Source organism: Danio aesculapii, chromosome 10 (assembly GCF_903798145.1).
Source record: "Danio aesculapii chromosome 10, fDanAes4.1, whole genome shotgun sequence".
Taxonomy (NCBI): domain Eukaryota; kingdom Metazoa; phylum Chordata; class Actinopteri; order Cypriniformes; family Danionidae; genus Danio; species Danio aesculapii.
Window position 1 is genome coordinate 32,822,760 of NC_079444.1, and position 16,072 is coordinate 32,838,831.

The following is a 16,072-nucleotide window of genomic DNA, read 5'->3' on the forward strand; positions in this document are numbered from 1 at the left end:
CATTTGTAATTATGTTCATATCTATCTGCATACCTCTGATTATTAATAGCAACCTGTACATATATTCATCTACTGTAAATCTGTTCATAGCTAATACAACCTGTATATAATGTTCATAGCAAATCCATCTGTAAATATCACCATCGTTTTCTATAATTGCACTTTATAACTTATACCTGTATCCTGGTTAGGGCTAATCTGCATTTCGTTGCCTTGTACCTGTACATGTGTAATGACAATAAAGTTGAATCTATCTAAAAGCATTTTAAAAGATTTTACTGCGTCGGCGATTAGAGTGCCGACATGTGGTGCAGTAGCACGTAAGGGCGTCCCGAGTTCGAATCCCGGCTCAAGGACATTTCCCAACACTACCTCCCCTCTCTCCCTCTCCAACTTCACTTTCTGTCTCATTACTGTTAAAGGTTTTACTGTAACCTTTACTGTATTTTTGAAAATATAAATGGAGCATGACAGAGTACTTTAATAAACATTTGAAAATCTTATAATACCAAAAGTGAAAAGTTTGAGGTCAATAAGTTTAAATTATTTTAAATATTTACATTTAAATAGTCCTTAAATTTAGTGTACTATATTTTTATAGTATAGTTATATTTTTGCAATTCTGTTACCCTAAATGAGTTTATGTAATAAGCAGGATTTTTGATCATTTATCGTAATAAAAAAGGCTAGTTTCAAGCTGCAAATCATCTTTTATTAAAGCTTTCTGAAGGATTGAATCAGAAATAGAATAATAAACTGTAGTAAAAGCATTTTAAAAGATTTTATTGTAACTTTTACTGTATTTTTGAACAAATAAATGCAGTGAACATAAGAGAGTACTTTAAGAAACTTTCAAAAATCTAGTAGCAAAAGTGAAAAGTTTGAGGTAAACATATTTTAAGAATCCAAAAAGTTTACACTTAAATAGTCCTCAAATGCTTATCTCTGTGATAGAATACAAGTTGCATGTACTATAGATTTATAGTATAGTGTGTATTTTTGCATTTCTGCTAACCTAAATGAGTTTATGTAATAAGCAGGATTTCTGATCATTTATCATATTAAAAAAGGTTTGCTTCAAGCTGCAAATCATCATTTTATAAGGCTTTTTGAAGGATTACAATAGAAAATAGATTAGATTTTACAATACAATAGATTTTACTGTATCTGTATTTTAGAACAAATAAATGCAGTGAGCATAGGAGAGTAATTTAACAGACATTCGAAAATCTTACTGTAGCAAAATTGAAAAGTTTGAGGTCAAAAAGTTTTTAATTATTCTAAAAGTTTACATTTAAATAGTTTTCATACGCTTATCTCTGTGAAAGAATACAAACTTCATTCATAATAGTTTTGTGGAATAGTGTGTAATTTTGCAATTCTGCTACCCTAAATGTGTTTATCATAATTATTTGTGGTGGACAAACGCATATTTAATTTTGACATTCACATATATGAAATTACTTGTTTATATTTGAACATCAAGCTAACATTTGACATACTATAACTAGTGTTTAATTCTGCAACAAAATGACAATTATTTAAATATCATTCATATTAATTGCATGAGTATATTTTTATATTTGTATTTGTAATTAAATATATTTTTTGGAATTAAAATTGTATCTACATTTATATCAATTAATATTGCATTTATATTTATATAAAAACAATATTAAATCATATAATAATTAATAATTTAAACAACATTTAATTATTATTATTTAATTATATATTAATTATATTAATATTATATATATTTATATATTTTTAATATTATTTATAAATGTATATTTATATATAATTAATTATATATAAAATGTATAATATATCAGTAATATTTTAAATAACATTTAATTATTTATTAACCTTAAATTTTTATTAACTATTCAATAATATTAATAATAAATAATTATTAAAAAATAAATTTTTATTACATAAAAAAAAGAAATGTCTATTTAATTTTTATAATTGAGGAATTGCATTGATAATTAACATGCAACCCTGATAGTAGCATACATTTGGATTTGAGAGCCTAAATAAGTGGCGCAAATGAGAAAGCCTACAGTACATCTGTCCGGCTCTAATTTTGATGCATGATGGGACTGAGCCTACAAACAGGCCCGAAAACATCCGATCGAAACGTTCTCACCTCAAACGTGGTCTAATCTTAACTAAGCTCTGATTGGACGATCGCAAGGACGGGTTGACATTCAGAGGAGAGGATCTGCAGAGACTGATGAGGGGTCGTGGAGCGCTCTTCAACACACACACACACCTATGCATACACACACACTCACACACCCTGGAGGAGAGCTTGTTTTAGCCTGGTTGAGTGTGTCGTCCTAATGAGGGTCAGTAAGGACAGGCAATATACAGGACACTTGCTAGAGGACAACAGATATAGCGAACAGGAACCACATCTACGGCTAGTCTTTTAGCGTGAGTGTTGTTGTTTTTGTCAAAACCTTTAGGTGTTTTGCTACTCTTTTAAAGGTAACAGGGCTTATCTGAAGGTAATCGAAAGTAATTTTCACACATAAAAAATTATTTTACAAATGGCTTAATTGTACTTAATAAAAACAAGTTACGCCAACTCAAATTTTTAATTGCACTATGGCGAACGTAAAGGGATAGTTTACGCAAAACTGAAAAGTCAGTCATCATTTACTCAAGCTTCACTCATTCAAAACCTTCAACTTTCTTCTGTTGAACACAAAAGAAGATATTTTGAAAAATGCTGGTAGCTGGCACACATCGACTTATTTTTTTCCAACTATGGATGTCGATGATTGCCAGCAACAGCATTCTTCAAAATATCTTCTTTTGTGTTCAACAGAAAAACCTAATAATGGTTTAAAATCACATGAGGGGAGAAATCATGAGGTCATTTTTATTTCTGGGTGAACTATCCCTTCAAACTGAGAAAGAAGCTTTAACTAAAAGAAGTTAATTTCTAGTTCACAGTTTGTTCTGTGTCAGACTACACAACAAAATAAATGTTGAATTAAGTGTTATTGTGTGCTTTTTCACAACATTAACACAAATCAGCCTGTAATGTTGTGCTATGTTGGGATTTACAGATGTTATTTTAGCACTGGGGCTGAACAATATATCCTTTAAGCATCGATATCACAATGTGTGTATCTGCAAGTCACACCACAGGATTAGATTATTTATTAAACATAATTATTTAGATTTTTAAAAAATAATTTGAACATGATAGTTTACATTTGATTGTTTAATGTCTGTGTTTAGAATCCCCAGAAAATTATAAAGCATTGTTTGTTTATTTATTTTTGTAATTTATTATAATTTATGCAGATTCACTGCGTAGAAAAAGACTCAATCATCCCAGTCTATCTAAATGAATGAAATCTTTCCAAATAGAGCTATTCAAGTCATCTGGTGAAATTATATTCATATCGCGGCAAAACAATGTCAGAATTTTCCTATATCGTGCAGCCCTAGTTAGCACTCTGGCTAAGAGTACAGCTATAGACTATAGAACACACAAGACGTGTCACTCGTATAGTTTTGAATGGGGAAAAGTGTAACTGTCAATATGGTGAATAAAGCCCCGCCTACAGTACAGGAGCCAATCAGTGAACGCTATAGACTGACGATTCTCCAGAGGAAAAGCTCTGCTCAGACGTGTGCTTTAACGTCAGTTTGGTGGTCAACATACGAACAGGAATCTCAGCGAATACTTGCTTCACAGAAATAAGAAATATCATCATAAGCTTGAAATCTGTGCTTTTAAATGAACTAAGTGCACTGTAATCTGTATGAAATAAACGCGAGGTACAGTCCATCCTGTAAAACGTACTCAAACTTGTAAACAAAGAGTCCCTGTCATTTATGGAGGAAATTCGCCATCAAGACCAAGTTGTGGATTACTTCAGAAGAGCAACACGATCTGACGTAGCATTATTCAGAGATGATAATGTGCAGAACGGCCATAAATTAGGTTAGTGTCGTGATCTTGTTCCTTTGATTGCGAATGCGCATTAGCTTGGACAACCTGAACGCCGATTTAGTTTGATTCAAACGTTTAGAAACAAAACTTATGAGACAGCTGTTGCTTAATTGTATTGGTGATTCCAAAGATGTATTGTAATCGTAAGCTTGGCATACAGTTTTGGAGAATTAGATGTTTCCCCATTCAGACAGAATGCCCAAGCATACTGGATGAAAGACATTTTAAAGTGAAATGCTGTGCCTTAACCATTTAACAGGCAAAAGTAATGTTGACTGAAGTAGGGTTGGGTGATACGGCAAAAATGCAATCTCGATAATTAGTTTTCATATTGATCGGTACCAATATATATTTCGATATCAGTTGTTAATACTTCCAGATTTAAAAGAGCACCCCAACAATGACTGAAGCCACAAAAATTAGAGGGTCCACTAAATAAAATAACATTTTCGGCTAAGAAATTTTCGGTGGTGGAACATTCGGCACATCTCTAATATCAACACACTTTTAGATTCCCATTGCTGCACATTTCTGCTGTGTGATTGGCTCTTAGATCAATATGGAGTAAAGATGTCCAGCGATTATCATTGTTATTGACACAAATTTTATCGCGATTCAATATAATATCGTTTATCGGCCCAGCCCTAGACTGAAGCACAGAAAAAAAAAATCATATGAGTTAGAAAGACGAGTAAACGATGACATTTCATTTATAGGTGACTTTCATCCTCTTTTCAAATCAGCATGTATCAATTGCTTGACCAAAATCCTGTCTGACTAATCAAAAGCATCCTGTGTTAAAATCATATTGGGACTAGTTCTTGTGCCCTGTCACCATTCGTTTTTTTTTTCATCTTCTTTCTGAGGTGCATTAGCTCAGTGCTAAGTGCTGTGTGCTGAAAGCTGTGAGGCACAGAACAGGGCAGCTGGAAGAAAGAAACCCATTACAGTCCTCTAAAGCTCAGGCCATTATGGTGCCTGCTGTTCAGATTATCTGGCAAATCGGTCAAGCCTGGCCAGTTCACTTAAACACACTTTCACCCCAACCAGCCACACTGGCACTACCCCGTAAACATGTACAGTACACATACATGATTAGGTTTGTTGCAAATAATTTATCCCCTATTTTATTTTCTATATATATTAATGAACTGCAGAGCAATAATGATGATAAACTCTTATAAAATACGCCGATGATCTGGTATTGGTTTCCTGTCAGAAAGAAATGAATAGCTCCTTATATATTTAAATATATTAATAGTATCACAGATTGGTTTGGCAAAAGTTCATTACATCTTAATATTGAAAAAACAAAAGAGCTAGGTTTGAGAAGTCAAACAAGAGCAGTGGATACTAGATTTTATCTACCCGTCATGATAAAAGGAAAAATAGTAGAGCAGGTCTTAAATGTTAAGTATTTAGGCATAATTATTGACAATACACTGAATTTTAATAGTAATATAGATGCTGTTTATAAAAGGAAAGTCAGCGCCTCAGTCTCCTCCGCAAGTTAAGAAGTTTTAATGTTAGTACTCAGACTTTAAACATAGCATATAGATCATTAATAGAGAGTGTTCTCACATATAATATTGTTTCATGGTTTGGTAACACAACACTTAAACAGAAGAAGAAATTATCACAAATTATCAATCAGGCAAATATGTTAACTGGTCACAAACAACATTCACTGCAGATTCTATTTGACAACTTTATGGAAAAAACAGCAATTGTGATTTTTAAAGATAACACACATCCCCTTCACTCAACTTTTGAAATGTTACCATCAGGACACAGGTTTAGAATTTCTAAAGCCAGAAGGAGTACTTATAAAAAGTCATTTATCCCAATTGCAGTTGTTGTCTTAAATCAGATCACTGTTTGAAGTGAAATGGGTGGTTGTCAAATATGATTTGCAGTAATATGTATGGGGTTAATTTGGTTTTTAAGTATTTAACTTATGTTGTTGTCTTGAGTGTTGTTATTGTGTGATTGTTGTAGGTTTGCAGTTATTGTCTTTAATCCAGTGTTAAAGACACATTTTCTTTCAGTGCTTGGCAGAACGGACAATAAATAAGTTTCTAATATTTTACACAAAAGTAACAGCAAATATAATATAATATAACATTTAATAATATAATATAATATAATATAATATAATATAATATAATATAATATAATATAATATAATATAATATAATATAATATAATATAATATAATATAATATAATATAATATAATATACAGTTCATTAAAAGTAATATAATATAATATAATATAATATAATATAAGGCGGTTCATTCCGCTGTGGCGACCCCTGATTAATAAAGGTAATAAGCCGAAAAGAAGATGAATGAATAATATAATATAATATAATATTTTTATTTTAAAAATTATTATTAAATTAAGATTTTTTTTTTTTTTTTTACAAATTATATACATTTATATTATAGATTGATTATAAATATAATGTAATATAATAAGTTGTAATATAATCAGTTTTTCTTTTAAAATAGGTAAAGTACATTTATTTGACACGGACGACTTTCTTAATTATTAACATTAACCTTAAGAACCCTTAACTTTTGAAGAGCAATATAAAATATTACAGTAGCACAGAAAATCTACAAAACATAAAACTACAATGTGACATTTCTATGCTTTCAATAACCTCATCCATCTCTCTCTGTGCAGTTAAAAGCCATCAAAGATCTTGATTTCTCTACTTTAGATTAAACGTGGGGGGAAAAGGTCTGACATTTACATTTCAGTTTAAGCTTCACCTCCAAAGTTGATCATCTCCTATTCCTTTTTTCCCTCCACCTCTAGCTGAACTCGTCGCTATAATGTATATATTACTCGGCTTAATTTGTAGTAAAAAAAAAATGAGAGAGAAAGGCTTCTTTAAGTAGGACAGCCAGCAAGTGCTATTCATCATAATCGGCCTCGCACTCACTTGCACAGCTTGACTCCCATTTATCATTCCATCGGCTGATTATTTGCATATTAATCAGCCACTGGAGCATGCAGCCAGTCACAGAGGAGGAGAGGCGGCTAATTATCATATATCCCAGCGCTGATGGGCTAATTGATTACAACAGCTCAAGGAGGCCCTTGAAAGAGCCCAGGGGGCCTTTTCTGGATGCCCCTGTGAGACAAACCCCCATTTCCATGCACACCGCACCGATTTAAACCAACCCACCCCTCCTCCCTGGTGCCTCTCTCTCAAATCCAGGTCAATGGAAATATAGAAATTGATGACGGCTAATAAACAGCATAACTGAGTTTAAAAAGGGCCTTGAACTGCCGATTTTTACACGCATTAGGAAGACACAGTTTGAGGTAAATCTCCTTAGGTATATAGTAAAATATTAATAAAAGAGTAAAACAATTATCTAGGGAGACATGTTTAGTGATGAAAAAGCTTCAAGTTTTACTTGCGTTTGAGTGAGAAAAAGTCAAATTACCACAGAAATACTCAGATAATGGTTTGTAGTTCAGATATAATTACTGATGCCTACAGTAGCGATAGAAAATGTATTAAAGCACTCTGTTTAAAGTCCTATATAAATAAGATTGTTACAACAATAGGCAATGGTGTTTATAACAAATTATAAATACTCAAATTACTGAGAGTAGTTTCTCTCAGGAATTGTAATTTACTATGTAGTTTTAAAAATGTGTACTTTTACTTTCCCTTGAGTACATTTTTAGTGCTGTATTGGTACTTTTACTCCACTTTTCTTCAACCTGCAGTCACTACTTTATTTTTTCTTGTCTATAGGGATTAGAAAAATCTGTCTTCCGAGTCTAAATTGCACATAGAAGGTAAATCGCATCATAATAAACTACTTCAAGACATGAGCGCTTCATAATTGTTTGGAAGCATTAAAAGTTTCCATAAAGATGTCCAAAATCTTTAGAAGTATTGACTCAGAGACTGTTTAGATGCATGTCACTGATGAAAAGATGACGGATGTTTACTGTATGATGACCAAAATGGCCTTAAACATCCAGCAGGCACAAGATGTCAGCATGACGTCAGATTGACGTTGAACCGTAACGTTGTGGGTGTGTTGCATTTTGTTTGGAAATGAAAATCGGGTTGTGATCAGAACCCAACGTCAGGCCGACGATGTCAATGTCCAACCAAAAAGCAACCAAACATCAACGTTCAATTATCTTACAGCTTGATGTTGTGTGGACGTTACCACTTTACAAGTGAAGTTTTTATTGAATCAGCCAGGTTCACGGTCAACAATGAAACAAGTCTTTATGAGGGAGTCATTGAATCACTTGTTCAAGAATGCAGATTCATCCTGTAATGAAACAAGTGAATTCATTATGGGTGTTTTTATGACTGAACTGTCAGGACCTAGAATAATTTGCTACTATCTTTATGTTATTTGGTTTAGTTATCTATTAAGACTTATGGAATTATAAAAAAAAAAAGAAGTGTGATTCTCAATTTAGCCTTAAGGGATAAATAGCACACCAAAGTGGGACCTTTTGGTTTTGGGGCTTGTTCAAAACTCTATTGCTAAGTATGAGTGCTAGCTATTACGTAGCGCATTAATAAACATCTGAGATCGATCAACAGAACGCCGTTATTCTAGCATAATGATTCCACAGTAAAACTGGGTCAACAGTATGATCCTGCATCCATTTAGTCATGAGTAATTTAAATTCTCCCACCGTAAGGCCGCGCGAGGTACAGCTGGCTGAACTACTGAAGAATTACACTGAGATTTGCTTTGCCCCCGGTTGTTTATTCAAGCCAGGCTAAAACTAGTATCAGTCAAAGGAATGCAGCCGTTCGCATTTTCAAGATATGTTGTTTTTCTGCATCTCAGAGTGGCCTGCATTAATCAGACAGATATTATTAGATATCAGTTCTGACCAAAATCACACATTTAACATTTAAAACCTTTTTATTTTAGTCTGATGTGAATAACCAAAATACACCTAATACGTGTTTTTCTTTTTACTTTTGATTTAAATGACAGTACATATTTTTAAAGGCTTGTTGTGCTAGAAATATATCTAAATTAGTGCATATTAAATGAAACAACACCTCAGTTGCATATTTAAACATTTTACTTACATTAACACTTGCCTACACTAAAATGTGTGCAATTTGTGATGTCATCAACTAAGGGAATACGGTAAATGTTTGCTTTGTTTTGTTTTTTTTTTACTCTTTTTTGCTTCTTCTTTTACTACCTTTAATGTCTTGCCTTAAGAATGAAACAATGACACTCATAAACAAAAACATGCATTTATGAATGCTTAACTGATTGGAGCGAGGCACCAGGCTGCTTGCTTTTCTTCCTGCGATGCACTGAGTGTTGGATATTTGAGAGTAATGTAATTTTGGTGAGCAGAAGCGGATGTGATTGGTGAAAACGAGATATGAGGGAAAGTTTTGCAGTCTCGAACGCCCATGCCAAACGATAAGAATAGCTGAATGAATGGTGGCTTTGACGCCAACTCAAAACATGAAGAGTGAAACCAAGAAACCAAAGCCACAACAGAACGTGATGCTCTTTCACATCCGTCTTGAGTCACTACGCACTTTTCATTGTTCAGATAAAGCTGCACTGATGTCACACAGCAAGCACTTCCGGGGGTTTTGGTTCTAGCAGAGCATGAAATGAGTTGTGCTGATGTTTTTCTGAAGTTTAATCTAAGGACAAAATCAGTTTGAACTATTTTACTCACTGTAAATAACCACACTACTGTCAAAGGCTATTTTATTTTTAGAATAATTAAATACGGCAATGTATAAATAAATAATAATAATAATTATTCCTTACATTTATATAGCGCTTTTCTAGACACTCAAAGAGCTTTACACACTTTTTAGGGGGGAATCTCCTCATCCACCTCCAGTGTCCAGCATCCACTTGGATGAAGCGATGGCAGCTATATTGAGCCAGACTGCACACCACACACTAACTGATTGTTGGAGAGGAGCCAGAGTAATGAAGTCAATTTTGATATGGGGATGGTTAGGAGGCCATGGTGGATCAAGGCTCGTGGGCAAATTTGGCCATGATGCCAGGGTTAAACCCCTACTCTTTTTCGAAGGACATACTGGGATTTTTAACGACAACAGAGTCGGGACCTCGGTTTAACGTCTCACTGTTAGACGGCGCTCACCAAGCAGAATAGAATCCCCATCAATAAATTGGGGGGTTAGGACCCACACAGCATCCCCAGGTTGAGCGCCCCCTGCTGGTCTCACTAACAACACTTCCGGCAGCAACCTAGCTTTCCCAAATACTATATAATTTTAGACAACTTTACTAAAAAATATATATGTATATTTATTTAAAATTCACAAGACCTAAATTTCACAATGATTTATCGTAATTCAAATTAAATATTAAATACATTTCTATTACTTTATTCATAATATTTCATTCACTTTTGATCCATCACTGCTATTTGCAAGATTTAAAATAAAGACAATTGTAATGTAACGTAACTATTTTTTACACTTTTACACCTAAATGCGGTCTCAACTTTTAAGTATTCTACTTTATTTTATACTTTATTTTCTGTCTACTACTTTATTTAAAAATAAATAAATTTGACAATATGTAAATAAAAATTGTTATTTACAACACTGCTAAAAATTCAGACGACTTTATTTACAATCTAACATTGATAAAACCTAAAAAAAAAACAAGTTCTTTACTTTAATTCAAAATAATGCCTTTTTTATTAATAATATTTGACATTGATTAACTGTTGATAAATCACTGCTATTCACAAAATGTACAATAAAGACAATTTTAAACAAATTCCAAATTCTACCCCTTAGCCCTTCCCCTTCCCCCTACCCCTCATTTTGCGCAATCCCATGAAGGGGTAGTGGTGTCCCAATTCTCTTTAGCTTGAAGGCGTAGAGCTAAGGGGAAAGGGTGAATAGCCCTTCGAACGAAGATTTTTCAGGACCTCACTCGAAACCAAGGGGTAAGAAAATTTCACAGAATACACCAGCCACAACGGCAGGATTGTTAAATCCGGAAGTAAGGAGATCCACAAATTAGTATTTTTTGTCATTATTACTGATTATTACAACAAACAAACATGTGTTTTAATATATTCATAACCGTGTTCATGTTTTACCGTCGTGTTTTAAAAAAAAACGCTAAAATAAAAAAACGCTAAATTTCGCGATCTATGATCCATAATCATAACTCCTGTTTAGCAGTCCCACAACATTCTGACACTCGATGACACTTGAATACCCTGTCAGTAATGTCTAGTGGCTAGGAATTGGCTTTTTACAGTGTCTGCTATACTGCTAATGTTGTTTTTGTGTGTTTATAGAGATGAATATGGCCATTGTGTTAAATGCACAGTATTACGATCTTATCGCCACATTAGATCATTATAATAACATAATATATGCCTTCAGTGATTTCTTGAAGATAAATACCAAAAAATAGCTCAACTGGAATAACTATAGCAGTTGTGATCGTCTGATCTCATATGAAGCAAGAGATCGTGATGACATATGATGACGTGTGCGGGTGTTGTAGTGCTGTCCTAGTTCTTAGGGGTAAATTTGAAACCCTTCCCCTTCACACTTGGTTTTAAGGGCCAAAGGGAAGGGGAACAAAAATAGAATTGGGATTGGGCCTTAAAAAAACTTAAATACAACTCTAAATCCTACTTTATTTTCTTTCTACTACTTTTTTTGTAGAAAAATGTTTTATGACAACATTTAAATAAAAAAGTGCTTTGTTTATTAACAAAAATACTATTTAACACTAAGACCTGAACACTCCAGTTATTTACCTTCATGCAAAATAATTTAAATGCCTTTTTTATTAATAATATTTTAATAAATGTTCGAAATAAATGTCCTGGCTGGGCCGGTTGGCATTTCTGTGTGGAGTTTGCATGTTCTCCCCATGGTGGCGTGAGTTTCCTACAGGTGCTCCGGTTTCCCCCACAATCCAAAGACACGCACTCTATGCAAATTGGATGACCTAAATTATCCGTAGTGTGTGAATGAGAGTATGTATGGGTGTTTCCCAGTACTGTGTTGCACGGGCATCCTGAGTAAAACATATGCCGGAATAGTTGGTAGTTCGTTCCGCTGTGGCGACCTCTGAAATAGAAACTAAGCCGAAGGAAAATAAAGGAATAAAAATAAAGAGGTCCTATTTTAAGATAACATAATATTTTGATTATTTTATGATTTTAAATGTGGAGTGTTCCAACTTTTTGTTCATTTTAGACTTATTTGTACTAATAAATGTAGCTCCAAACTGAAAAAATTAGATTTTTTTTCTTCAGCGCAGGAAGAACCCAGATGCTGTCACTCTATTGTTTGTGTTGATGCTTTGTAAAAAGTGTATGACTGTAAACGGCGTTACCTTGTGTCTGTCCAGGCATTGGCATCAGCGCCTGTCCCAGCTCTCCGTTCAGCCATAACTGCATGCGTATAAACGGCTCTCTTCCCTTCTGTGTGAGTTTGCTCCAGTGCTTTGGTCGAGAGAGCATGTCGCTCACACTCCCCTGAGAGAGACCCAGCACCTGCAAAACACACACACACATACACACACAAAATGAGACCAAAACAGCCCTGAAACAAATATCAAGATATTATATGATGCAATCAGAAGAAAGATGCAGCTGCTATTACGAACTCGTACATTTGCATGCAGCATAAAAATGAAAATGACACACACACAAGTGCGCAAAACATTTTAAGCAGAACTACGGATAGAAGCGTATGATTCACCCAGAAATGTGAAGTTTTTATGAGGGAGTCGTGGAATCACTCATCAAAGAGTTTTGGTTAAAAATTCAGATTCATCCAGTAATGACACAATCATGTATTTATGAGTGGGTCATGGAATGATTCGTTCAAATGATTGGTTTAAAAATTCTGATTCATCCAGTAGTGAAACAGTCAAGACTTTTTTGACTGGGTGAATGAATCGTGTGTTGAAAAGATTTGTTTAAAAATGCTGATTCATCTAGTAATGAAACAATCAAGTCTTTATTAGTGGGTCACTGAATCGTTCATTCAAAAGATTTGTTTAAAAATGCTGATTCATCCAGTGGTGAAACAATCAAGTGTTTATGAGTGGGTGAATGAATCATTTGTCAAATGAATTGATATAAAATAATGATTCACCCGGTAATAAAACTATCAAAAGTGGGTCACTGAATCATTTATTCAAAAGATTTGCTTAAAAATGCTGATTCATCTAGTGGTGAAACAGTCAAGTCTTTATGAGTGGGTAACTCAATCTTTTGTTTAAAATGTTTCTTTAAAAATCTTGATTCACCCGGTAATGAATCCATCAAAAGTGGGACACTGAATCATTTATTCAAAAGATTTGTTTAAAAATGCTGATTCATCCAGTAGTGAAACAATCAAGGCTTCATGAGTGGATAACTGAATCACTTGTTAAAATGATTCATTAAAAAATGCAGATTCACCTGGTAATGAATCTATCAAAAGAGGGTCACTGAATCATTAGTTATAATGATTTGTTTAAAAATGCTGATTCATCCAGTAATGAAACAATCAAGTCTTTATGAGTGGGTCACTGAATCATTTATTCAAAAGATTTGTTTAAAATTGCTGATTAACCCGGTAATTATTATATCCAAAGTGGGTCACTGAATCATTTATTCAAAAGATTTGTCTAAAAATACTGATTCAACCAGTGGTGAAACCCTCAAGTCTTTTTTAATGAGTAACTGAATCATTTGTTCAAATGATTGGTTAAAAAAATGTTGATTCACCCGATAATGAAACAATGAAAAGTGGGTCACTGAATCATTTGTTCAAATGATTGGTTAAAAAATGTTGATTCACCCGATAATGAAACAATCAAAACTGAGTCATTGAATCATTTGTTCAAAAGATTTGTTTAAAAATGCTGATTCATGCAGTAATGAAACAGTCAAGTCTTTTTGAGTGGGTAACTGAATCATTTATTCAAAAGATTTGCCTAAGTATGCTGATTCATCCAGCAATGAAAATCCTGTCTTTATGAGTGGGTCAATGAATCATTTGTTCAAAATATTTGTTTAAAAATTCTGATTCGTCCAGTAGTGAAACAACCACGCCTTTACACTCCTACATGCCAGGGCAGAACATTTGTTAATACTGTTATGTTATTTTGATGGAAGTATATCTGATATGAAAAGCACTGACCTTCTCCCCGAAGATGCGCTGGCAGATGCCGTTCTTGGCGAGTTTTTCTTTGACCTGCTGTGTGAGGTCAACAGTGTCCACCTCCTGGTACATGTAGTACTCGTATTGCTCGGGCGTAAGCGGCGGCACCACGGGTTTGGCCACTTTGGGCAGGGACAGTAGGGGTGAGGAGGAAGGCAGTGGGCTGCTCTGAGGGGTCTCGCTGCCGCTGGGCATCTGCAGGCTGAGCTCTGAGCTCTGAGAGTACGGCGATTCTGAGCTCGGCCAGTCCTTCCAGTAATCCAGAGATGACGCAGGAGCCACCGGCGCAGTGCTGCCCAGCCGAGGGAGCTTCTGGTGAGCAAAGAGAGTGGCAGAGTTTGGGTTAGCTATTGAGTGGGCTTTGTAGCTTTGACTAGAGTGATATAAAGTAAATACAGATCTTATGGATGAGACAGAATGCAATATCACTATTAGGGTGGGTACTGGGACACTGACATGAACAAACAATAAATAATATATTTATTACAGTCCTTTTAAATCTTTTTTAACATTAGAAATTTAAGAAATAAAGTTGCTCACTGTTATTTCATGTTAACTTGCATTAATTAATGCAAACAAGCATGAAATTGGAATTGAATAATTAATTAGCAAATGTTTACCTATTATTAATACATGTGTAAAAATAATTGTTCATTATTAGTTTATGTTAATAAATATATTAACTAATTAAACCTTATTGTAAAGTGACCATTCAGAGAAAATAAGTAGACATATTTCAATAAATTATTAAATAAAACTGAAACAAAATAAGCAAATATTTGTCAAAGAAAACTATAAAAGCAAATTAAGCAAAAGAAAAAAATGAATTAACCAAGTTAAAATTTGACTACTGTTTTACTCTCCTTCCAGTTGTATTGTTCATATTTATTTTATTCACAGTTTTACCTTTTTTTTTGCACATTTGGACATTTAATGGTACTCTAAACATATAGGAAAGAAATAGCCTTATTTACAGAAGGTATTCAGTGTTGTCATAAACTATTAAAATAAAAGAGAATAAAGTAAAAACATTAAATGAAAAACAAAAAAGTAGTAAAAAGCAAACAATACAAACAACACAAAAATAGTGAATATATAATATAGTAAATATACATAATATATATAATATAATATATATACACATCATCACACTCCTTTGAAATAATTACAAAATTATTAAATATAATAAATATTCAAAATTATATATAATTATATATAATAAATATAATATAAATATTCTAAATTAATAAATAAATATGAAATATATGATAATGTAATATATATTCACTAGGGATGCTCATTTCGGTTAATTTTGATAACCGACAAATGCCGCTTGTTAACCGAATTTTAATGGTTAACTGGTCAGATTAATATTAAATTAATATTTAATTGTAAAAAATAATTGACGGGTCTATTTTGTGTCTGACATTCAATATTGCATTTTAAAATACTGATTTATTTTAACATGCGAACATATTAACAACAGAACATCTTCACGCACCTGCAGTGCTTCCAACAGCAGTGAAATAAAGAACTTAGAATAAAGAACCTTGATATTTTTCACTTTTCAGCACACAGTGCGCAACGGCAAAAACAGGATATGCAGGGCGCATAAGCAGCGCGAAAAACAAAACAAATGAACTTTTCTAGTCATCTCAACTTACATCAATCAAACTGACAAAATATATAATATTAAACTCTGGCCCAATTCTATTTTTGTACCCCTTCCCCTTGAAACAGTGTAAAAAGCAAGGGCTTCAACATTTACCCCTAAGAAATGGTACAGCACTACAACACCCGCACATGTCATCATATGTCATCGCAATCTCTTTCTTCATATGAGATCTATGATCGCGACTGCTGTAGTTATTACAGTTGCG

The 16,072-nt window shown here is 33.5% G+C and overlaps 1 protein-coding gene across 6 annotated transcripts in view; it reads right to left on the reverse strand.

Moving 5' to 3' along the window:
• cux1a (cut-like homeobox 1a) overlaps nt 1-16,072 on the reverse strand; it is a 250,599-nt gene that overhangs the window by 26,681 nt on the left and 207,846 nt on the right. For all 6 annotated transcript variants that reach the window (XM_056467313.1, XM_056467309.1, XM_056467310.1 and 3 more), the window contains 2 exons: nt 14,172-14,504; nt 12,373-12,532 (listed from right to left, as the gene is read on the reverse strand). In XM_056467313.1, coding sequence (XP_056323288.1) covers nt 12,373-12,532; nt 14,172-14,504 — 493 coding nt within the window. The remainder of the gene's footprint in view (nt 1-12,372; nt 12,533-14,171; nt 14,505-16,072) is intronic.